General features: G+C 49.3%; 1 protein-coding gene across 1 annotated transcript in view; it reads left to right on the top strand.

Moving 5' to 3' along the window:
* Positions 1-15,799, top strand: part of DAP (death associated protein) — a 61,381-nt gene extending 45,582 nt beyond the window's left edge. The window contains exons 3-4 of the mRNA XM_032625627.1: positions 12,389-12,431; positions 13,882-15,799. Of these exons, the coding sequence (XP_032481518.1) occupies positions 12,389-12,431; positions 13,882-13,995 (157 nt within the window). The 3' untranslated portion in view covers positions 13,996-15,799. The remainder of the gene's footprint in view (positions 1-12,388; positions 12,432-13,881) is intronic.
* The last annotated feature ends 7,875 nt before the right edge of the window (positions 15,800-23,674 follow it).

Here is a 23,674-nt window from a genome sequence, read left to right on the forward strand (position 1 = left end):
TCTCTATATTCAAAGCAGCACCTTTTTGAAGCAAATGCTGAGGAAAAGCAACACCTGGCATCTCGAGCTTCAGAATTCCTCTTTGACTGGGGTTCTCTGAAGGGGATAGAAATTACTTCTTTTAAAACAGTGTTTCAAGTCAGTACTCCCATTCCATCCTCACCTGCCTGCGTGAAAGAAGCAGCACGGACAGGTGCAGGTGATTTTCATCCGGGTGCTTGGTCACGTGTCTCACGTGGAACACTGCCCTCATTCCCCGGGCAAGCCTCCGGGCCAGTCTCAGGCAGGCACCCACTGCCCAGCAGACTCCGCGCTCCACGCCTTTCCAGGTTGTCTCTTGGGTGTCACCGTTCCTTAGGGTCCTCCCCTCTGGTTTCCAAGGTGACAGCTCCGCCATTGGCTGTATTAACCGAGGCTGTGCAAACCCTCTACTCCAGAGACCATGTGGCCCAGATTCCCTGGAAGAGCTCTCGTTTCAAATACCATCTTCCATTGTCCACATAAGGGCTTCTACTTGTCAGGCAGTGTGTTCTAGTTTGCGATAACAAAATGCAAAACAATGGGGTTCTATGACCTGTGGCATGTGACCCAGAGAAACCCAGAGGAAGCAGGGCCCTGGGTCCACTTGCACGTAGTCTGTCTTGAGCCCCAGTCCATCCTGAGCAGCTCAGAGCCTGGCACAGTTAGGCTGTCTGGTGCCACTGGGTCTCCAGTACCCAGCCCTGTGGCTGCACCGGCAGTTGCTCAGTGTTTATTTAACGCATGGGCCCAGGCACAGGTGGTGGTGAACAGACTCACATTCATGGACCCGCCGTGCCTTGGGCATCCGTGCTGCCCTGGATCCCAGCAGTGCCAGGTTGAGCCCCCAGCCAGAACCTGCTCTTCGACTGAAACATCCTCCTCTCCCGACCCTAATAAAACTCCCCTTCTTGCAGGGCCCATGGGTGTTAAAAAGGAGAAAAGTGAAAAAGGCTCCCAGCTCTTCCTCTCCCCCAGCCTTAGTTTGCATCTCAAATCCTTTACCTTCCTGGCAGTGATCCATCACTGTCCTTGGCTGAGGGTGTCCTTAGGCGCCTCTGAAATGTGGCCCTGCTGTTATTACACTTTCCTTCACTCCCCCTTCGGTGTGGATTTACTTGCCCAACGATGATGGAAGGCGGGCTGTGGGGTAGGCTGTGTTCATGCCTGCCATCTCAATGCAACATATAGGTTCTCCTTTGATCTCTTAAACACTGAGTTTACATTTAGCCCTAATTCCCCTAGGAGCTCATCATGACCGACCTCCTAAGAGGTCGACCCAGGGTGCCTCATCCCAGCTGCCCTCGTTGTGGCCGTGGGACCGACTCTCCAGCTGTGACTGGGCTCGCTAGGAAACTCCAGATTACGGCCTGTTCAGTTCTTCCCCCAAAGCCCTGGCGCCATCCACGCTGCGGTCCCCGAGTGTTGCCTCGGGTTTCGGATCGGCGCCGTCCTGCAGACACAAGGATGTGCTTCTCTGCTCTAATTTTCCCAAGTACGATGACCATCCTACAGTCCTCCCTCCCCACTGTAACGTGGGGACGCATCTGCTTTTGTTTACACGCTCAGCTCACGACAGCTCTCTCCTGGAGTCACGCCTTGCGTGCAGCGTGCCGAACACACGATGCTCCCCTGAGCTTCCCCAAACCCCCGTGAGATCCAGGGGTAAGTAGCCCCTCACCTCAGATGAGGAGGCTGAGGCTCAGGGGCCCCTGGCCACCTGGCCATCAGTGAGAATGTTTTCTGTCTGCCGGCCCATCTCTCCCAGCCCCACGCATTCGCCTTGTTAATGCTTCATTGGTGGCAAAGGCAAATTATCTGGCTGCCCGCAAGGAAAGCAAAGGGCCCTAAGGGAGGAGACCCCCGAAGGGAACATCCGGCAGGGAGGGTGCTGATGAGAGACTCAGGGTGGGGCGCGGGGCAGCACGCCTGCTTCTAACCTTCATCTCCACTTGGAACCCTTACTTGCCAAGTGCGGAGAGAGTCTCTGCTTGCCCACACGTGCTCGGGAGCGGCCCTGGAGAATGCGTATCCACCACCATCTGAGGGAGGATCATAGCCCGCGCTAGTTCTTCCTGTCGATAAGGACAAGCTTGGTTTTCTTGTGGTTGTCATGGAGACTGGCCACACTGAGATAAGGAAAACCCGTTTCTGGAAAATCACGACGACCTGTTTTCCGGTTTAGCGTCTGGTAAACCTCACAGGTGTGCTGCGTCGGCCGCCTGATGACATTCGGGGGGGCCTGTAGGACCAGCTCTCTGAGGACTTTCGTCTTCACCTGGCCCCTAACTCAGAGCCCTGCCACGCAGCAGGAAGAGGAGGGCCGCCGCGAGAGGAGGGGCAGGTCCTCCAGCTACTACACAGGCAGGAGGCGGGAGGCAGGCCTGACGCGGCGTCAGCGCTTCCTAATTCTGAGGCATGTTGGGTACTCAGTGTGTATACGTATGTGTATTTCTGTTGAGTGGATAAATAAATGACACTGATGAATCAACAAATAACCCAACAAATGAAACTGATGGATCAAAAACAAACCTTAGGGCCCTGAGCAGTGATTTCCCAGGCGGGAACCTGGGCAGGGAAGGGGATCAGAGCTTCCCCAGACTCTTCACTATCAGGCAGAGAAGGAAGACCGATCAGCGCCCCGCGTGCGCGCCCCACAAATTTAGTGACCTTGACAAGGTCTGTCCGGCTGCGCTCTGGGCTGTTAGAATATTCTCAAGTGCTTGCTCTAAACACGGGGGCGAGGGTGGGAGCTACTGGACTGAATGGAAGTTGTCCTAAGTCACTAGCTGGCTTTTTTTTTAAGGAAGCAGAATTGGCTGTGGGTTTACTTTTCTGCGTACCTGCTCTTTTTCTGTTAGTTGTGGATAAAGGCTTGAGGGCGTGGTGTGATCCACAGAGGCAGCGTTTTAATCAGGCCGCAGCTGAATGTGCAAAGCCAGAGACCACTGAGGACCGCGGCTTATCACTTATCAGGTGTACCTGGATGCCCAGGGAGGGAGTGACGGCCGCTAGCAGCTCACCAAATCCCTCTGCGCCTTGAGTTTGGAGGGTGGATTAAGGATGTAATTACTGGTGAATCCAGCAGCCGAAAAGTCCAAATGCTCTTGTCCATCATTCCAGGTACTTGCCTTTAACCTGAGCTGTGTTTGGTGCTCCCAGGCCATGTCCTGACTTTTGCAAGAGGCGAAGCTCCCACGGCCAAGAGAGACCTGCCTGGCAGTCTCCTGAGAGCAACTTAATCTGGGTCTCCTCTTTCCTTGCTAGGGTATCCCAGAACCAGCCTAGTGAGAGCTGGTCCCACGTAAAGCCAGCTCCCTGCACCTCCCAAGATGGGAGTAGACCCAGACCAGACGAGTGTTTTGGTGTCTGTATTTTATTTAATATCAGCGTGTACTTCTTTCTAACAGGAATTCTATTAACAGTCGTTTTACTGTTACACATCTTGCTTACACGATCATTTTCCTTTTGTTAAAGCCATAATAGCTGTCCTCTAGAAAATACATACTTTGTACTTTGAACCATGGATACTGTCCTCCCCCAAATCGTACCATTATAAAACATGACCTTGACCCTGAAGAGAGCCGACAAGATCTGATTTTAAGCTATAGACAATAAATACCCTGGTTTTTAGCACCTGTCTAGTCAGCATTAACTATTCACTGGTACTTCCCTATATTGGAATTCAGAAGAATGACACTGAAACAGATGTATTCAGAATCAAAGATGGGACGGTTTAAAGTGTAAGTGCTACTTACTGAAATGACATAACATTAGAACGTTTAATACATATGTGTGATAGTTACACAGATTATCTGATAGTTATACAAAGTATTCTCCGGTTATGCCCAGAGCATGTCCCTGTTGTAATGAGCTGATTTTGCCAGTGGAGGCAGTATGCTGTTCTAAGCACAGTTTATCTACATTATTTCATTTGAACTCACAACTGTTCCATAAAATAGGGATCGTTCCCATTTCACAGATGGACATTGAGGCCCAAGGAGCCTACTCATCTGAAGTAAGATTTGAACCGGGAGCCATCTGTCTCCAAAGCCCAGTCCTCAAACGATGCATTTCACAGCTTACCTCTGTGATGCTGAGTCCCCTCTGAGCTCTGTAGAGACAGGGGCAGAATGCGGTGAATTTCCAAACAGATGCTCAGCTCGCCCCCGCACTGTCGGGAGGCCTGGCTGGGTTTCTCTCATCAGATACGGTGACCGCTCTGTATTGTGATGAATGCAGACACACATACTGGTCCAGAAAGGCCCCCCTGTATGAAATCCACAAGATGCAAGCTAACGATTAGAATCATGACTGTATTTATCTTATCTTCTTTGCATCCAGCACAGGAGAGAGAATAAGGTAAGAGCAGAGGGAAGACAGAGGAGGGAAAGCCATAGGTCACACGATGAGACGGTCTTGTGTGTAAAGGGCATTGGCATGAAACTTAGAGTGCCTTTCTGGAAATACGTGTCTAGAGGGAAGATGGGGCTTCCCGGGCCCTGGTAAGATAGCTGTCACTGTACCTTGTGTGTCTGTGGGACACATCGTTTACACATAGGCCATCCTCGCCCTACACACTCAGTACTTGGGGTGGCCGCCTTCTCGAAACAAGCAGGTGGTGAAATGTTGGCATCTGGATCGACAGTCAGCCAAGCATCTGTGGGTGGAGTGTCATCTGGAGAGCAGGCTTTTTAGAATCCCAAAGAAGAGCATCCTCCCACCTGGAGACCGGACCCCACACATCTCTAGGACAAACTCAGAGGCACAGGCTGGGTTTGGGCTTTGTCCCAGAGTCATGGCATCCTGGGATCAGCAGGCCTGAGTCAGGGAACTAGAGGCACCACAGCCGATGCTGCACCTTGGCCTTCTCGTTGAAACAAAGATGTAAACACGAGCTCAGACATTGTCCCCCAGAAGAGCACCTTTGCTTGTGCCCTTTAAAAAGATGTTACAAACTCCGCATGCCAAATCCTGCAAGGAATTGGGTCCCTGATTATTTTCTCTAGATTTAGAATTTCGCCTAAAGCCCTTGAGTCGTGTTTCATTTCCCTTTAGTGAGGCTCCCTGCACAATGACCTAACCCTTAGGGAGAAGGGAACACACTCGTCCTAAGGTAGCCCCTGCCCACCGCGGACCCCCAGCTCCCTGTTACCCTGGTCCTGGCCGAGCCAGCCAAAGCCTTGCTGGCCCAAGAGCCACCAGCTAAGAGGACCAGCAGTGCCATCTTGTGGGAGTTCTCGAAGCTCCTAAAATCAGGCGGAAGGTGGGAGACAACCTTGACTGTCAGGCTTCGAAGAATGACACACGAAGAAATGTATGGATGCAGTCAAGTGAGAGGGTCCCCTCTGGTCACCAGCCATCCTAATTATTATTTTGGTGTCCAGAAAATTAATAACCCAGATAAATGAACACCAAGGCAGAAAGATATTTCAAGAACTACAGTGGCTAGGAAGGATTTCGTTTTCCTTCTATTTACTAGGAAGTGTATTTAAAATCACCCCTGGTGGGAATATATTTTTCCGTAAACTCTATGAAAACACAAAGCCATAGGTATTCAAGTCCAAATATAGCCGCGGAATCTGCTTCTAGATCACCTCGAGGCTCTGTCCTTTCATGGGGAAGGTCACCAAGGAGGTGCCTTTTCCCAGGAATCTGTCGTGGGAGCAGGACCCAGACCAGCCCACCTCCATCACTAAGAGAAGAGGGGCCTTAGACCCCATTCGCTCTGCTGACAGCAGCAGATTAAACTGTGCCCCTTCCTTCAGCTCACTGTGCTGTGGCATCATGTCCTTCCCATTACACACGCGTGTGCACACACACACACGGATCTCCGCCTAAACTCCTTCTCAGGCTCCGCCCAGACTCCCCTCTACGAAGTACCTCCCCCGCCCCGCCCCGCCCCCAGTGTGTTAGCTGCTTGTCAGAAAATGAAATTGAAATCCTGACGCAGCTTTCTGGGCTTGAGTGTTCCTGAGAACAGTGTGCTCCCTGACTCACCAGGTGGCTTTGACTTTTAGGGAGATTCTCAGGGGAAAATCCCTTTCTGAACGCTCGTGTGCTTTCTCACCGGGAAGGGAGGGAGCGTCACGTGATGACCGCTCCCAGGTCCTGATGTAGCCTGGATGGCGCCGTGCTCCCACCACCACTGCCAGTGTCCCCACCAGCTTCCTTCCATGCTTGCTTCCTGTGCTGAGACCAGGAGCTGTGGGTGGGGGAGGACTAGTGGTCTGGATGGAGCCTCTCACCGCAGGGCAGCAGCCTCGCTGTGAACTCGAGTGGCCTCATCACTTTCAGGCTTTCTCCCTGTCTTCAGTGGGCTGGGAAACTAACAACCAAGCCCAGGCCGTTCCCATCAGGTCAAAATAGGACTCAAATAGATCGAGGGCCCGGAGAGTTTTTCTTCAAGTCCGTGGTTTGGTGACATCTGTTTTGTGTATCCCAGACCCTCCTTTTGCTTCCTTGGGAGCTTTTCTGTCCCAGATAAGCAGGGTTATTCTGCACTGCTAGGGGATCTGAAGGTGAGGCAGAACTGATCCGGTTGTGAATTAGCAGTGGAGACATAAGGAGGGGCTAGAGATGTGTCATCCTCATCCCAACACCTACCATTTGCTGAGTGCTTGCGATGTGCCTAGGAGCATGTGTACATAGAGTCACCTGGCGAGGGAGGGTCCACTGCCTCCCGTTTTACAGATGAAGAAACTGAGCCTCCGAAGGTCAAATGCCGGCCTACCAGCCAGTCACTGGCAGAGCCAGGATGGTCTGACATCAGAACCCACACTCAGCTGGCGTCCACCTGCCACCTTTCCTCTGGGCCTCCTTCTTAGACTGTGTTGACTGCGTCTTGACTTGACGGATAGTTTGAAGCCTTCACTGGGCTTTGTTCCTGAAGCTCGCGAGCTGAGATGTGGGTGATGGTGGGACCCGTGACCCAACAAAGAACACGAAGCTGAGAGCTCCAGACCCGCGTCCTCCAGGCTCTGCCTCTGGGAACCACGAACAAGATTCAGCCTCCTCCAGCCACCCATAAAATTGGGATAACACCTGCTGAAGAGGATCAGTTGCGTTAATAATTTATGTGGAAGCACTCTGTACCCTAGTTGAGTGCTACAGACATAAATGATAGTTTTCAAGGAAAAAAAAATCCATTTTCAAGTCAGAAAGTAAATGCTTAGGCGGATTTGAATACCTTGTACTGCCTGGTTGAATAAGGGATCTTCTGATTGCATTTAGATTACTTACTTTAAAAATCTGCATCTCTAAATCCTGTATAGAAGGCAGAACCTAAAAACAGAGGCTGCGCCATGACCCACTTCTCAGCCCTAAAATGAGGGCATCAGGCTAGTGCCCTGGGCTGCCCTTGTTCCAAGTCTGGCTTGGAGCACTTATCTACTATGCAACTGTCCGGCAAGTTACTGAATCTCTCTGATTTACTGTTCCCTCATCTGTAAAATGCAGATAACAGTTTCTACTTTGTAGGGTTGAAAGGTTAGATATCACAATTCTGTGTAAAGCCCTTAACTCAGTGCCTGGCCCACGATAAGTAATAAGTAGTAGCTGTTCCCATCTAATATCATTCCCATCCTGCAGAGAAAATAGAGAACAAACAACTCATTAAAACTATGTGTCCCCATCTCCTGTAAACAATGCCCACTGATTCTTTCAGAGCGTATTTACATGAAGAGGAGAAAGCATTTGCAGAGGATGACTTGGTGGACTGCCTTGAACCCAGATCAAAACTGCTAACATGAAAAGGATTCTGTGAAATAGAACTCTTGGCAATGCCTTTGCTGCCCTTTTGACTACTTGCCAACACATTCCTGCATGGCAACTCAGCGACCCCAGTCCTTGTCAGGATGCTTGGGAAGGCATAGGCTGACCAGCCAAGCAGGAATCCTACCCACACCCGACCGTCCCACTTCATGGAAGCCTATTCTTAGATGAAGAAGGGGCCCTGCACTTTTCTGAGGGTGGAATCCCCCCTTAAAAAGGATTTCTAAGGGCTTAACCCCCTGGAGTTCCAGGAAAGAAGGGAAATGACTCCATATCACTAGCTGGGAAAGTGGGCCAGCGTAGGGAGCAGGCACTAGTCACTCTGACCACGTTGCTTATCAACAGCAATCCAGGGAAGACGGTCAGCATTTTGATTCTCTTCGGGGCGCCCAGAATCGCTTCCCCAGGCTGAACTGCTCTCCGTAGTCCCCGAGAAGGGTAGCCTCCATGTGCCTGGGCCAGGCACACGGGTGTCCTGCAGAAGGCTGGGCTGCCAGAGGAGCTTATCTTCAGTGTGTCCACTGCAGTCTCGGGCAAAACCCTAGAAGCCGCAGCAGAATGGAGGCGGGGAGGGGCCTGAGGTCGTGAAGGAATTTGCAGTCAAGCCCATGAGTCTGGGAAAGAGCCCTGCTAACCTTCCTCAAACATGCAGGGCCTGTCCCACGGAGGAGGTTGTGGACTTGGGTTGGGGCCACTGGGCGAAGGGCAGGGAGCCAGAGACCGTGTCACCATGAGGACACCCAGAGGGCCACGAGCTCCTCGTCTGCAGAGGCACGAAGGCCTCGGCTGTGGCCGCGCTGCACGTGGGCGGGAAGCTGGACGAGGTCACCACTAGGCCCCTTCCAGCCCCAATTCACCAGCCAGTGGATTCACACCTCTCAGGGCTGGACAGAAAACGTCCGCATCGCCCGGGGTCTGCGCTGACAGCCCAGGTTGTGAAGCCTTAGGACAGAAAAAAGAATGTGATCTCAATTATTTTTCTACGCGGTGTTTTGGATATGAGTGAAATAAAATATATTGAAATTTATTTCCGTATTCGCTGTTTCAGAGTTCAGCAGAGTTTTTAAGATATGAACTCAAGTTTTCTCAGCCCTGGGGACTTTCATTTAAAGATGAGACCGTGAAAACTCAGTCCTGAAGGCGTCTGCTTTCCACAGGGTCACGCATTCACTAAGCATTTCTGGCATTTTGTCCTGCCTTCTGCCTTTTCTGAGAATGTCAATAAGGCATAAACCTTATTCATCACGGAAATTTATAAAATAAAGAATAGGGAACTTCCGTTAAGGACAAACGACCCCGTTAAGAATTTGACGTGGTCCTTGACAGGTGAATACTGGAAACCTAGGTGCATCAAACATTTGGCGTGTGTGCAGGCCAGGTGTGGTGAAGTTGCAGTTGATGTGTAGGAGGGTTACCGGCGCTCTAATCCCCGCTAATTGCATCAGGTTCTCAGTTTCTTTAAATTTAAATAAATACGGTTTTCAAAAACTGGAAAGGCCCGAGGATGTGGGGAGGACGGGAATGATATTTTTCTCTGTCTCTGTTTCCTGCGAGAAAGTACTGTTGCTTCTTCAAAACAACATCTGTCAGAATGATTTTCATCAGATTAAATAAATCCTCAAAGCCGCTATCACAGTTTATAGAATCTTGGAAACATAGGATATGCTTCGCGTGGAACCCTAATGGAATTTAAAGTATGTGTGTTTTTGCAAACACAGCTTCGAGAGCAGACTCTTTACTGGGGTTTGTGAATTTAAGCTACCACGTCTCAAAGAGTTTAGAAAGTGTTTTTACTACATAAATGTAATAGACCATCGTTTACCAATTTGAGATGCTATTAACTGTAGATGGAAAAGGCATTGAGCTTGGGGCTCTTTGGCCAAGCCTGATGAAAACCAGCATTGCACACTCTGACAAAGAGCTGTGTGAAAACAGATACCGCTCTTAAGTATGGCACGAGAGGCCAGGCTTCTGTCATCTTTTCACAGGCAGCTGCCATATGTCCTTATGGTCAATTATGGCCTTTTCAGTTTTTTAGAGGAGAGAGAACTTTGTTGCCGCAGGGTGGGTGGGGGGGGGGGGGGCGGGGGGGGCGTGGTTATGTCCTAAAGACCTTGAATGATCAGTACAGATTGATATTTATTATTTCTTGCTGCAAAAAGCTTACTCTTAAAATTAGTTGCTAAATTTAATCCCAGTGAGATACCACTTCACACCCATTAGAATGGCTACTATCCAAAAAAAAAAAAAAAAAAATCCCAGAAAATAATAAGCTGTGAGCGTGTGGAGAAACTGAACCCTATGCATTGCTGGCGGGAATCTAAATTGGTGGAAATGCTGTGGAATGCCGTTTCTTGGTTCCTTTGCAATATTAGAATCTAGAGCATGGTTCTCAAGCTTCAGATGCGAAACCCTTGGCCGTGAAATCCCTGGAGACAGCCTGTGGGTGACTTGGACCAGTCAAAGCAAGATTCCTTGGATTCCAAACAAATGCAAACGTACTACATCAGGGACTTAACGCTTGAGCCAAATTTACTCATCCCTGGCTGGCTATTGATCCCACAGCCAAATCATATTTGTAATAAAAGAAAAAAAAAAAAAACCCAACCCAGTTTACCACACCACAAAAGCTAAATAAAACAAAACCAACGTCATATAGGGAACATTTCTGTGCTGCTTAGTAAAACTTGAAGTTTCTTAGTCTCATGGAGTAACAGAAATTACTTGGGGGAATTTGGGGTGTTTTTGTTAAACTCTCTGGGATGTAAACAGTGAACTTTCTGAATCCTGAGACTTTTGCCTGCAGCAAAAGAAAGCTAAAACAAGGACCCCTGCGGCAGGGTGGAACAACAGAGCTGGTGGAAGGCAAGCTGGGCAAATCAGGGATGGATTCCGCTCTGCCTGCCCACAAGACCAGCCTTAAGCAAAACTGGCCACTTCTGGGAGCATCTCACTTTCCCCACCGGCCAGCCTTGCATTCATCTACAGCACACCTATGTACTACCTGGAACTGTGTTCTGATGCTTTTAAACTACGACACATGCAGTTATTTTTTTAAAGGCATAGGAGAGTCTATAATACCATAGAAGTAGGCTCGCCAGATACTAAGTGCAGAAAGCAGAAAGCAGACAAAACAAGGTGATTCTTTTGGTAAGAAAAACGGAAATTTAAGAAGACAACAAGTGCATCTGTCTATCCATAGAAAGAAAGGCTGGAAGCACATCCCACATGTTAACAGTGGCTATCTCCAGGTGGTAGAACTGCAAGTGGTTTTAACGTGCTTGGCTTGTTGCTTTTCAACGATGAACTTGTACTGCTTTGATCCTATATTCCGTCCCCTCGGTATTGGTGACAGGGTGGGCCAGCTAAGTACCATGAAAGAGGTTAAGAAATGGCAAGAGCTTCACAAGGACCTTACTTTTTTTTTTTTTAATTTATATTGGATTATAGTTGATTTACAATGTTGTGTTTGTTTCAGGTGTACAGCAAAGTGAATCAATTTTACATATACATATACCCACTCTTTTTTAGATTCTTTTCCCATGTAGGTCATTACAGAGTATTGAGTAGAGTTCCCTGTGCTATACAGTAGGTCCTTATTAGTTATCTATTTTATATATAGTAGTGTGTATATGTCAATCCCAATCTCCCAGTTTATCCCTAGCTCCCCTCACCTGCTTCTAACCATAAGTTTGTTTTCTACATCTGTGACTCTTTCTATTTTGCAGATAAGTTCATTTGTACCCTTTTTTTAGATTCCACATATAAGTGAAATCATATGATATTTGTCTTTCTCTGACTTCACTCAGTATGACGATCTCCAAGTCCCTCCATGCTGCTGCAAACGGCATTATTTCATTCTTTTTTATGGCTGAGTAATATTCCATTGTGTGTGTGTGTGTGTGTGTGTGTGTGTGTGTGTGTGTGTGTGTGTCACTGCAGTACTATTTACAATAGCCAGGACATAGAGGCAACCTAAATGTCCATCAGTGGAGGATTGGATAAAGAAGATGTGGTACATATATACAAAGGACCAAATGTTTTTAATACTTGGGGTCCCGTAGGGGCCAGGAGCTTTGCATAGGCTCTGGGATCTCCCCTGTTAGAAGCTTCCGGAAGCCGTGGACTCTGCGAGGACTCTGAAAGGGTAGCCCCTCAGCCCATAGGACAGGAAGCTCCCTGGTTGGAGTCTCCCATTTATCCAGCATGACCCTGCTCCTGCCCTGCTCCGGGGAGCACCCAGGTCCATATCTCTTGAGACCAAAACTACTGCGCTTGCCCACAGTTACAGTTTAAGGATTAACCAAAAACCGAAAGAGGGCCCTTTGGTGACGCGCCCGCTGTCTGCTACGATCGCTCTCTGCTCTCTGCCTGAGCTCAGCCTCCGCAGGAGGAGGACCCGCGAGTGTCCCGAGTGCAGCAGCCAGCGGGTCCATGTGATGAAATAACGGGAAGAGGTGTGCCTCCCGCTTCCCGCGCCCTCCCGAGGGTCCTTGTTTGTCACACGGCCCTGAAACCAGTCTCCACGTTCTCGTCACCTGCGTGTGCCTCTGTTGTCAGTCGTGATGGTCAATGCGTTTTCCTTCTTGTCTTCCAGTCCACCCAGACCGACCGTGTTCATCTCCGGTGTTATCGCCCGGGTAAGAGCCCTTTCATCACATTGAGGCCTCAGCCCGCGATGTCCTGATTCCTCCTGTCCTTATTCAACCCCACCTGTCCACCCAGGTCTGGAGGTCACTTAATCAATCACCCCCTGTCCATGGAGCGTGCTTCTGCACATCCGCCCGTCAGGGGCAGATGGGACGGTGGTGACGTGGAGCCCGAGCTGGTGCAGCTGCCTCTCCTCTGTCCTCGCCCGTCTCCCTTCTCTTTAGGCTCAGCCAGGGTCGGCAAAGGCTTTCAGGGTGATCTGTGAGCTGAGACTGTTTTTACATTTTAAACGGTTGAAAATTTGAAATAAGAACTATATGGCGTGATGTGAAAGTTACATGGACTTTAAATTTCTGTGTCCATGGATAAAGTTTTAGTGGCACACAGCCTTGCTATTCATGGATGTATATCATCTACGGTCCTTTCATGCTGCACTGGCAGAGTGCAGAGAGTATGACCTGAAAAGCCTAAAATATTTACTCTCTGGCCCATTACAGAAGATAGTTGCTGCCCTCTGAACCAAACTGATGGGTTTGGGTCACTCTCTTTGCCTTTCAAGAGCCCCCTCTTCTTGTGAGACCTAACGGTTTTGTAACTGCAGACCTCCCCCCAGCAAGCCCCCATGTGGGGGACAGTGCACTAATTCTATCCATTGATCTGCGGCTCACAGCCCATTCGAGCCCTTAGCATATGATGTGTAAAGAAAATGCCACTGTTGGGGAGAGCTCAGCACAGCCATCCAGGGACCCTGGGACAGACGGATGGCACATCTACTACGTGCGAGGAAGTTAAATGCCCACACAAATCTGAGGTCACCCCACAGCTCAGCCAAGAGCTCACCATGGCTCTGTCCTGCCTGGGGTGGGCTGGACCCCAGCCCCTGTCACAAACGCACAAGAAGGCAATTCCTCCATGAAAAACAGCCGGGTACCTTCTCTGAGACTCGGCTGGTTGAACCTGGCTTATCTCACAGCTTCCAGCCCTGCCCTGTGTGTTTCCTTCCCAACGAGCGCTCCAGGCCCAGCTCGCAGCTGTGGCAGCAAATCTGAATTTAAGACCCTGGATTTGGTTCTGTCTTGCCCCTCAATTCAAAAAAATATCACAAGAACTGTTCTAGCAGAAGAAAGCCATCCAACACCCAGCTTAGTTCTGAGTGAGTCATATGGTACCTTATCCCATGGCGTGGCGGCAGAGACAGCGAGCTTTCTCACCTTCTGGAAGGGACACGGGCCTTGGTGCCTGCTTGGGCTCTCCAGAGAGCTTCAGGACCCCCAGCAGTCCCAGGAGACAGGCTTCTACCTGCCGACAGGTTCCCCACTCCATCACCCACCCGCCCCGTCCCCAGAGGGAAGCCAGAAGATGCTGGGTTTGCGTCTTGCTTCACGTACTCACTCAGCTGTTCACGGTCGATGAGCCAGTGCTTTCCGTGTCTCCCGCCAGGGCGACAAGGACTTCCCCCCGGCGGCTGCCCAGGTGGCCCACCAGAAGCCCCACGCCTCCATAGACAAGCACTCTTCCCCGAGGACACAGCACATCCAGCAGCCTCGCAAGTGACTGGCGAGGACCCAGCACCCTCACCAGCCGGGCCTCAGTTCCCCGACACTTGGTATTTCCCCAGCAAAGAGAACTGGTATTTTCTTCAAGACACTGCTCCCTTGGGAAATTTAAGACAGAGCAAAGCGCCCCTTCCTTTGCCTTGAATTTCCATATCTAAAGCTAGAATCAGACCCCAAAGCTTGTTTCCAGGGAGTCCTGGCAGGTGTTGTCTGCGAATCACTGTGGCGCTACAAGTGCCGTTAGCAGAACTTGCTAAGACTTGAGTGAAATGGAATTGTTCAGAGTTTAGCTTCAGTTCCGGTTTATCAGTTGCCCTGGTCTTAAAAACAAGCGGGCACAAATTTGGGAGGGTTAGATCAGGTCAGGGGAAAACTCAATCATTTCATGCTTTTCGGTAAGAGGACAATAAAGTCTTAATACCTAGTGGGGAGAGAAAGAGATGAGAGCGTTAATTACAGAAAAACTGAGCAGGGGAGACTTTTGAAACAGGCAACAGCGTCACTTCATTTCTCTCCTTTGTGTGATGAGGGATCACAGCACAGGGCGACACCAAGCACTCCCAGGAAAACCAGGGAAAAGCTTACAGCTTTGAAACGGCTCTTTCATTCCAGGGGTCATCTTGCTGAAAAATTTGCCCAAAGGGAATACTTCCAGAATGAGGTTTCTCAGTGTGGGTCCCAAGTCCTGCATTGCCCCACCATCCAGACAGGCTTGCTGCGAAATCAAGGCAAACCTTCATTTTTTCAGTAATCACCTCTAGAGCTGCTCTTGAGCTCTGGGAGTGATCACTGACCAGGTGGAGGAATAGATGCCTAGCTAATTCTGGAACACTAGAGCAAAAGCACTGACCACGTGGGAAGATGAGACGAGAACCTGCCCTTTGTCTCCCTAGGGCAAAGTAGAACTACCACGTGCCATTTGAGCTAGAAAAGCCTGTTTGTCCATCAGTCGAAGTGTCAGGAACTCCCTCTGCCCAAGGGCACATGTACCTGGGCCCGTGTTCACTTGGGCCTCTCAAATTATCCTACGCTTTCTGCCTGGGTTTCCTACCCAAAGCTGCCTTAGACTGCTCGGTGGCTGATGGCTATTGGGTGCTCTGCTTTTCTGAAAAGCCAATGGGCTCGTTTACTCAGATGTTCAAATCTCCCGGAGCAGATGCTTTGGGAGAGGGTGCAGCCCAGCTGGCACGCTTGCCAGCATGGTGTTTGCCGCGGGGTCAGCAGTGCGCACACCACAGCCTTTCTGATGCCCTTTCCAGCTCCACGTCCGTGACTGGTAAAGGTGACACAGACCTAGCAGACCCAGCTCTCACCCTTTCCTAAGGAAAAAGCTGGCCCTGCTTAACATCCTAAAGGCAACATTTGGTTTCCCATCTCACTGACTTGCGGCAGCCGGGGTCTCACCCTCAAGGCACCGTGTAGTCACCTCTCATACTTCTTAATCGCTGAGATGTTGCTAAAAACTGAGGCTGGCTTTTAGAGATGCAGATAGGGCGGGCAGCCTCCTCCCGGCCGTCTCCTGGAGCCGGCATCTCAGAAGGATGCTGAGAACAGGCAGCACTAGGTCAGTCTGTGGACCACTGCACCCTCTGGTGCAGAGATGAAGACGCATCCTTGATACTTTTTAGTGTGGCAGCCAGGACTGCCATGCTGTTTCCCAAGGTGCATTTTTCTTGTCCTTTTAGCTACATCTGGCATGTATCTGTAGATCACTGAAAGCAAAATGTTCTTCTGAATGAGTTTATCGATGGTTAACCTCAAGAAGAATAATGATTATAATAAAGCTCCTGCATTTCTTCTCATGGTTTGTTTTTTCTTACATCTCAGAGACTTTTCCTTCTCATTTTATTGGAGTTGCCAGATGGTTTCAATAGAAATACGAACATGCAAAAATGAGGGGTATTTTCACAAACTGTTTCCCAGACACAAAGCCAAACTATTGGACAGCAGGCACCTTGAGTCTAATCGTCTACTTTAAAATGTCATAAAATGGAAAAGCTTAATGCAGTGGATTAAAACACATTCCTTGGGTTCAGCAGCTGGCCCCGTGCTGGGAAGGCCCTTTGGGAACAGACTTAGAAGGAATGATTAGTAGTAAGCCCGGGGATGGCTGTATGCAGCTTTTGATGAATAAACTAATTTATCCAAAGGTCTTCTGGAAGCTTTATGATCAGGATGAGAAAATAATCACAATCACTAAACCTCAAGATCCAGAATCAGACTACACATTTGAGTTGGGAGAGACTCTGAGGTGTTTTCACCTGATGAGGACCTCAGGGGCAGCCTGGCAACCCTGAGCCTGGGGATGGCAGGTATGGCCAGAGTCTGCATCTCCCAACAAGGCTCACCTCTCCTTAGCCCTTAGGGTCACCTCTGGGCCCTGCAGTTTGTATTCACACATCCATCTCCCTTACTGTTGGGTTGGCCAAGAAGTTCATTCAGGTTTTTTTCTGTAACATCTTACAGGAGAACCCAAATGAACGTTTTGGCCAACCCAATAACCTGAGGATGGAGTGAGGGTCTTATGCATTCAGTGTCACTGGGTAGAGAGTCATTCTCGGTACATAAATATGAATAGACATGCCAAACACAGACTCACCGTGGAGCAGGATCCCCCCCCACCCCAGGGCTTTTGCACATTGTTAACTGACGTCATTGTCACCTGTGTTAGTTCCCCATTGCCACCATAACAAAGTACCACACACTGGGTGGCTTAAAACAATGGAAATGTGTTACCTCACAGCTCTGGATGCTAGAAGTTTGCAGTCAAGGTGTGGGCAGGGCCATATTCCCCCAGAAGGCTCCAGGCGAGGGTCATTCTCGGCCCCTTCCACTCGTGGCAGCTGCTGGCAATGCTTGGCGATCATCGACTTGTCACAGCATAAGTCCAGTCTCTGCTTCTGTTGTCACATGGACGTCTTCTTGTGTATCTGTGTCCAAATTTCCTTCCCCTTCTAAGGACAACGGTCGCTGGACCAGAGCCCACCCTGATCCAGTGTGACCTCATCTCAACAAATTAGATCTGCAAGGACCCTGTTTCCAAATAAGGTCGTATTCACAGACACTGGGGGTTAGGACCCGAAATAGTGTCTTCTGGGAGAGACACTATTCAACTCAGGACATCAACCATATGCTGAAAAGCCAGAAACCTACCTCCCCGCTCACAGCATTTGAACAGCTGTTCATTTGGTAAATTGCTTTCCTGAATGAGCTTTACTATGAGAAGGCTTCACCTGCCACAGATTTCGTTACAGTGTTGCTGGCCACGGAGCAGTCAAAGCCTGTGTGCAGGGGTAAGGGGAGGAGAGCAGGGCAGAGGTGCCAAGGGATGGGTACCCCCAGGCTACAGGGGGCTGTCTACCCCCGGTTTCAGTAGCTCCTGAGACTGCAGTTCTCAACCGCACGTGTCCTCAGATCAGAGTCACAGTGTTTCTACAGCCTACATCTTGTCTTTTGTAACAGTGCTGCATGGGCAGTGGTCATCCCATTTTACAGATGGGAAGACTGAAGCTTGGTGCCCAGGGTCCAGAGTCATTGTTAGCCAACGCTTGTCCAGGGAAGATACACAAATGGCCAATAAATACCTGAAAGATGCTCGATATGAGTCACCAGAGAGATGCAAATCGAAATCACAGTGAGATACCACTTCACACCCACGAAGATGGCCAGGATCAAAAATCCAAATAATAACAAGCGTTGATGAAGATGTGGAGAAATCAGAACCCTCATACCATGCCTCATACAGAGAATGTAAGATGGCGCAGTCCTTGGGAAAACAGTCTGGCAGTTCTTCAGACGATTAAACATAGAGTTACCGTGTGACCCAGAATATCTATTCCTAGGTATATACCTGAAAGAAATGAAAACAAGTGTCTATGCAAAAACTTGTACACAGATGTTTAGGACAGCATTACATATAACAGCCAAAAGGTAGAAACAACCCAAATAGGTCCATCAACTGAGGAATGAATAAACAAAATGTTATATATATACATACACGCACACACACACACACACACACGCAAATGGAATAATATTCCACTGTAAAATATTCCATTATTTGTCCATACAAAGGAATGCAGTACTGATAACGGCGCAATACGAGTGAACCTTGAAAACATTATGCTCGGTGAAAGAAGCCAGCCACAGAAGACCACGTATTATACGATTCCATTTATGTGAAATGTCCAGAATAGGGAAATATCTAGAGACAGCAGCTGCTCAGAGCTGGTGAGCGGGCAGGGAGGATACAGGGGGTGAGAGCTAAAGGAAACGGTTTCTTTTTCAGGTGATGGAAATGTTCTAAAATCAACTGAGAGGATGCTCGCACATGTCTGTGAATATGCTAGACCCATGGAATCGTACACCTCCTTATGGGAGCCGTAAGGAAGTCACCGGTAACTGTAAAGTGATGGGGGGGGGGCTTGAGGAAGGGTGTGGGGTGGTGGGCTTTGCACTGCGGCAGCCTCACACCTGCCTGGTTCACACCTGGCCCCTACTGGAGCGAGAAGTTCCTCAACTAGCATCTCGGGACCTCAGTTCTCCGCCTGTCTAAATGGGCCATTTTGTACGCAGCGTCTTGTAAACATGAAAAGAAAATTGTGGAGATTAACCTCCTGGTTAACATGGAAACCAGTATCAGTAGAACAGGGCTTCCAACATGGACAACATGCTGGGATGGTGCAGAGACTGGGGGTTAGCAAGGAGAGAAGATTCCAGAAGGGGATGGTTGGATCAGTGCCAGTCTAGACTGTGTGCCAGAACAGCAGCAAGGAAGCACAGAGGAGGCCGGAGGCCCAGTTAGTGGTCAGTGGAGTGGGGACGGACATCCTGAGGACCAAAGGACCCTCTGCAGGCTCCGTGTGACCCAGAGGTCGACAAGGCTGGCTTTTGCCCCGGCTCCAGCACGCTGTGCCCCCCGTCTCTGGGCTCATGTCACCCCAGTACGAAGCTCAGTCCTTGAATGGTTTCGGCAAGAAGTCCCCTCACAGCTTACAAGCGTTACCAGATCAAGTCCAGCCTTGAGAGGTTATTGAGCAGAGCACATCGCCTTCCCATGCCACCGCCTCACCTGGCCGCCGCCCCTGGGACCCAGAGCCCCGTGCCCACCCAGGGTCACCCGGGAAGCAGACACCCCCTTGCCAAGCCCCCGGTGGGCCATGTGTGAGGCCCACTGCTGCCCTGGCCAGACCTGGGGAGACCAGCTCCCTTCTTGGCATGTGCCCTCCTTGGGGGCTGAGAAGCCCTGGGACATTTCCTCCCCGGGTCCAGGGAGAAAGAACTGTGCTGGTCCTCAGGTCCACGCCTGCGGCATCCATGCCTGCCGGCTTCAGAGGACGCCTCAGCTGCATCCTCAAACCAGAGTCAGCCCCTGATGGAGCTGTGCGAGCCGGCGGTACAGCCGGGGAGCAAGCATGCGCCCTCGGAGTCCATGCCCACGTCCCCACTCGGTACCTGCAGGACCTGGGCAGCGGGGTTTTCTTCTCGGCGCCCAGCTTCATCACCAGCAAGAGGAACCCTCCAGAACCTCCCTGATGGGGCTGCACGAGCGTTCAGTTGATGTTAGCTTACCATCATTATTGTGGTTGTTGTTCGTTTATGATGTAGGACCAGAGATACCATGAGACTCCACCCGATTAAAGCACATGCCTGGAGTCTGAGGGGCAGGTGCAAAGGAAACCCGGCCCTGAGATGAGCGTTTAGCACACACTAATAGGTTACGCTGACTCAAGCGTGCACCAGCGCACGCCAGCCTGAAACGAGCCTGCTCCCGGACCTGGTCCTGGCTCTTCCACAAGCCAGGTGTGGATGCAGTGAGCCCGTGTGTGCTCAGGAGAAAGGCTGCAGGTGTGACAGGCCCACGTGACGTGGAGGGACTGCCCGACCCCTATGGGCGGCGGGCTCGGGCACCCCGAGAAAGGGCAGCGGGGAGGGCCTGGGTGGGGGGAGATACTGCCAGACCCAGAGGGTTTTTAATCAATGAATTCTTTTGGAAACATCTGCCTCTTGCCTCTGCAGTCTGTGGGGTTCTTCTGTGGTCCTGCAGCTTTTTCTAACTTCACAGCTGCCATGCTGGTTAAATGCTTCCCTCTACAAACCCCAAAGTAAACTTTTCTTCCCCAAGACTTGGCATGCTGCTGCCTCTGCAGTATAAAAACAAAAACAAAACAAAAAACCAAAAAGCATTTCGTAAACCCTCCCAGGAGGCGTCTACAGCCTTACGCTCCTGAAGAGCGGAGAGAAGGTGAGGGGATGGTGGCGGTTAACAGGAAATGCTGGGCACTGGAAATAGCCTCAGCAGTTGTATTAGCCGGGGTTCTCCATAGAGACAGAGCAACAGGGGATGGGTGATAGATTGATGGATAGATGATAGATGGATAGATGGATGGATGGGTAGATGGATAGATAGATGGATGGATAGATGATAGATGGATAGATGGATGGATGGATAGATGGATGGGTAGATGGATGGGTAGATGGATGGATAGATAGATGGATAGATAGATGGATAGATAGATGATAGGTAGATAGGTGATAAATGATAGATGATAGATGATAGGTAGATATAGATGGATAGATGATAGATTGATAGACGATAGATATAAAGAACTAGGTAGATGATAGATAGATAGATAGAATAGATATAAAGAAGCAGGTAGATAATAGATAGATGGATAGATAAAGAGATTTAAAGAATTGGTTCATGTGATTATGGAGGCTCACAAGTCCAAAATCTTCAGGGTGGGCCAGCGGGGAGAAGAGCCAATGCAGTTCAAGTCCAAAGGCATTCTGCTGGCAGCTTTCACTCTTCTCTGAGGAGGACAGTCTTGTGTTCTCTTCAGGCCTTCAAGTGATTGGATGAGGCCCACCCACAATATGGAAGGTAAACTGCTTCACTCAGAGTTCACTGATTTAAATGTGAATCTCAACCAAAAACACCCTCACAGAAACATCCAGAATAGTGTTTGATCAAATATCTAGGCATCATGGCCCAGCCAAGTTAACACATAAAATGAACCATCACAGGAGTTCACTGTAGCTCATTTTTCTTGGGATCCTTGAGCATCTCGGATCTGTTTTTACTTTGACCATGTGGAAGCATCTGCACATGTTCACTACATTCTTTTTTTAAATTTTTTTTGTATCTTTTTAAATTTGTGGCTGTGTTGGGTCTCCGTTGCTGCACGTGGGCTTTCTCTAGTTGTGGTGAGCGGGGGCTACTCTTAGTTTGCAATGCACAGGCTTCTCATTGTGGTGGCTTCTCTTGTTGCGAAGCACAGGCTCTAGGTGCGCGGGCTTCAGTAGTTGTGGCGCACGGGCTCTAGAGTGCAGGCTCAGTAGTTGCGGTGCACAGGCTTAGTTGCTCTGCGGCATGTGGAATCTTCCCGGACCAGGGCTCGAACCCATGTCCCCAGCATTGGCAGGTAGATTCTTAACCACTGCACCACCGGGGAAGTCCTCATCTTTACTACATTCTGTCTGAGCAACATTTAACTTGTTCTTCCAAACAGACATTCTAAAATTCGATTAAGGGCATTCATGACAAGAGAAGATAGGTTTTCCCTCATCCTCCCTTTTAATCCTAAATATTATTATAAATCCAACTGCCATGCTTTAAAAAAAAAATCCAATTTGTCCACTAGAAGAGACCCAACATGAACTAATATAATGAACTCATATAATCTGGAGGATTTGGAACTCTACCCAGAGCCTTGAACGAGCTTTTTGATTACATTTCAGCTTTGTCATTCTGTGTTGCCGAGGGTCACCTAAAAAAGAGAGTTCAACATTTTATAGCACAAGGGCTCAGCTTCTGTGCAAATTAACCAGAAACCTCTTTGTGTCATTCTTTAAATAGAGATGCATTGAGAGCACGTCATGCGCTTGGAGTATTAGTAAGGATCTTCATTATCTCTAGGGCAGTGATTTCCACCGGAAGGGTGGGGTGCGTGGGCAATGTTAGCCCTGGAGAACACCGGGTGATGTCTCAAGACATCTTTGGTTGTCACAGCTGGGGATTAGAGAGGAGGGGGATGCTAGCAGGTAGCATCTAGTGAGTGGAGGCCAGGGATGCTCATACAAATCCTACCATGTGCAGGACTGCCCCTGCAACAAAGAAGTATCCAGACCAAAACGTCAGCAGTACCGAGGTTGAGGAATTCTATTGGTCCTGTTCTTATAGTAATGCAATTAAACAATTAAAGGCAAATTCCCCTCATCCTTGAATCTTGAAAAAAGTTTTACATGTGTTTCAGTGACAAGGGCACATTTCATGGAAGCAGCTAAAGTAGCTCAAGCTTGTGTATGCTTTTCAGTCCCTGGAGCAGAAAACAACAAATTGCTATGATGCAGATTTGCTCCTGGATGCAATGGAAAATTCTAGATAAAGCAAGTCTTTTCCTCCAGGGAGAGCGTGCAACAGATCTACAGCATAATGATTGTTTTCTCAGACACTGATACAAAGAGGAGCAGAGATGAGTTTCCCTGGGTGGCTTCACTCACCCAGGACAGGCGGGACAGACTCTCAGCCTTTTGGCTCAGCTACTTTAATGTTCTCCAGAGAAGATCTATATAGAAACTCCACTCCAAACAATTGCAACCTATTTTCCAAAATGGACCGAGTGTGTCTCAAGCTGATTAACCTCAGAGCTATCAGTAAGCGCGGCAGAGCAGGAAGCAGAAGAGGAAAATGAGTCTCTGCAGAGCCAGCGGCTAAGCCTGACTCGGGGGAGGGGAACCTTGCGTGGGTGAAGCTTGCCTTCAGCCCGGGTCTGTGTCCTCATCCTGTATCCCTGTCTCCTAGCATAGCTCCCACTCCCACCCCTCCGCTGCCCCTCCTCAAATCCTTGTTTCTATCTCAGAAGGACTGATGCTAGCTGTGAACTCTTGGGAATGTGGCCATTTCTTTCCCCTGGAACTTACCCATAAGCCCACACTACCTAAATTGTAGACCTGGGAGGCTGACATCCCTCGGTACTGAAAATGTTCAATGACTTGGTTCTACTTTTAGCTTGCACCATGTACCACTAGATTACATCACAAGGCATATAAAAAACAAATTTCATGGAACAAAAGTTTGCAAAAGTCACATGCTTTGTCACAAAATTCTCTACCTTGGGTGCCAAGGCTGCTGACGCCTCTGTACGTCAGTTGGCTAGCAACTGACAGGTTCAGTCACCTCCCAAAAGCATGATTTGTCAGGGTGCCATTACTAATGGGGGAAGCCGTGTGGGACTACCCAAGCCATTTAGTGTAAATGAGCAGTACTTTCAGCTGGGGGAAGACTCATCTCAATCCCCGTCACCAGTTAACAAGCACCAGATGTATCATATCAGAACCAGAAAGGCTATTAAAGTGTTTGTGGTTCCCGGACCTTCTCAGTCTATCTGAAAACTGGAAACCAGAGTGCTGTGGGTGAACATCCATCCTCACCTAATGGGACCAGTGTGAGAAACCCACATCCTGACAAGTGCTACCTCTCAGCCAAATACACACTAGACCTAAGAAGGGAGATTTTAAGAGTAGAAAGGATCTCTGAACAAAAACAACAATAACCAAAAAAAAAAACCCAACCATAAACAAAACCTAAGAAACAGTGTTTGGGGTAACCATAGTGAGCTTTCCATACAGCATAATAAGGGAACCCCCTCAAATTACATATAATGTCACGTCATGTA

Source organism: Phocoena sinus, chromosome 3 (assembly GCF_008692025.1).
Source record: "Phocoena sinus isolate mPhoSin1 chromosome 3, mPhoSin1.pri, whole genome shotgun sequence".
Taxonomy (NCBI): Eukaryota; Metazoa; Chordata; class Mammalia; order Artiodactyla; family Phocoenidae; genus Phocoena; species Phocoena sinus.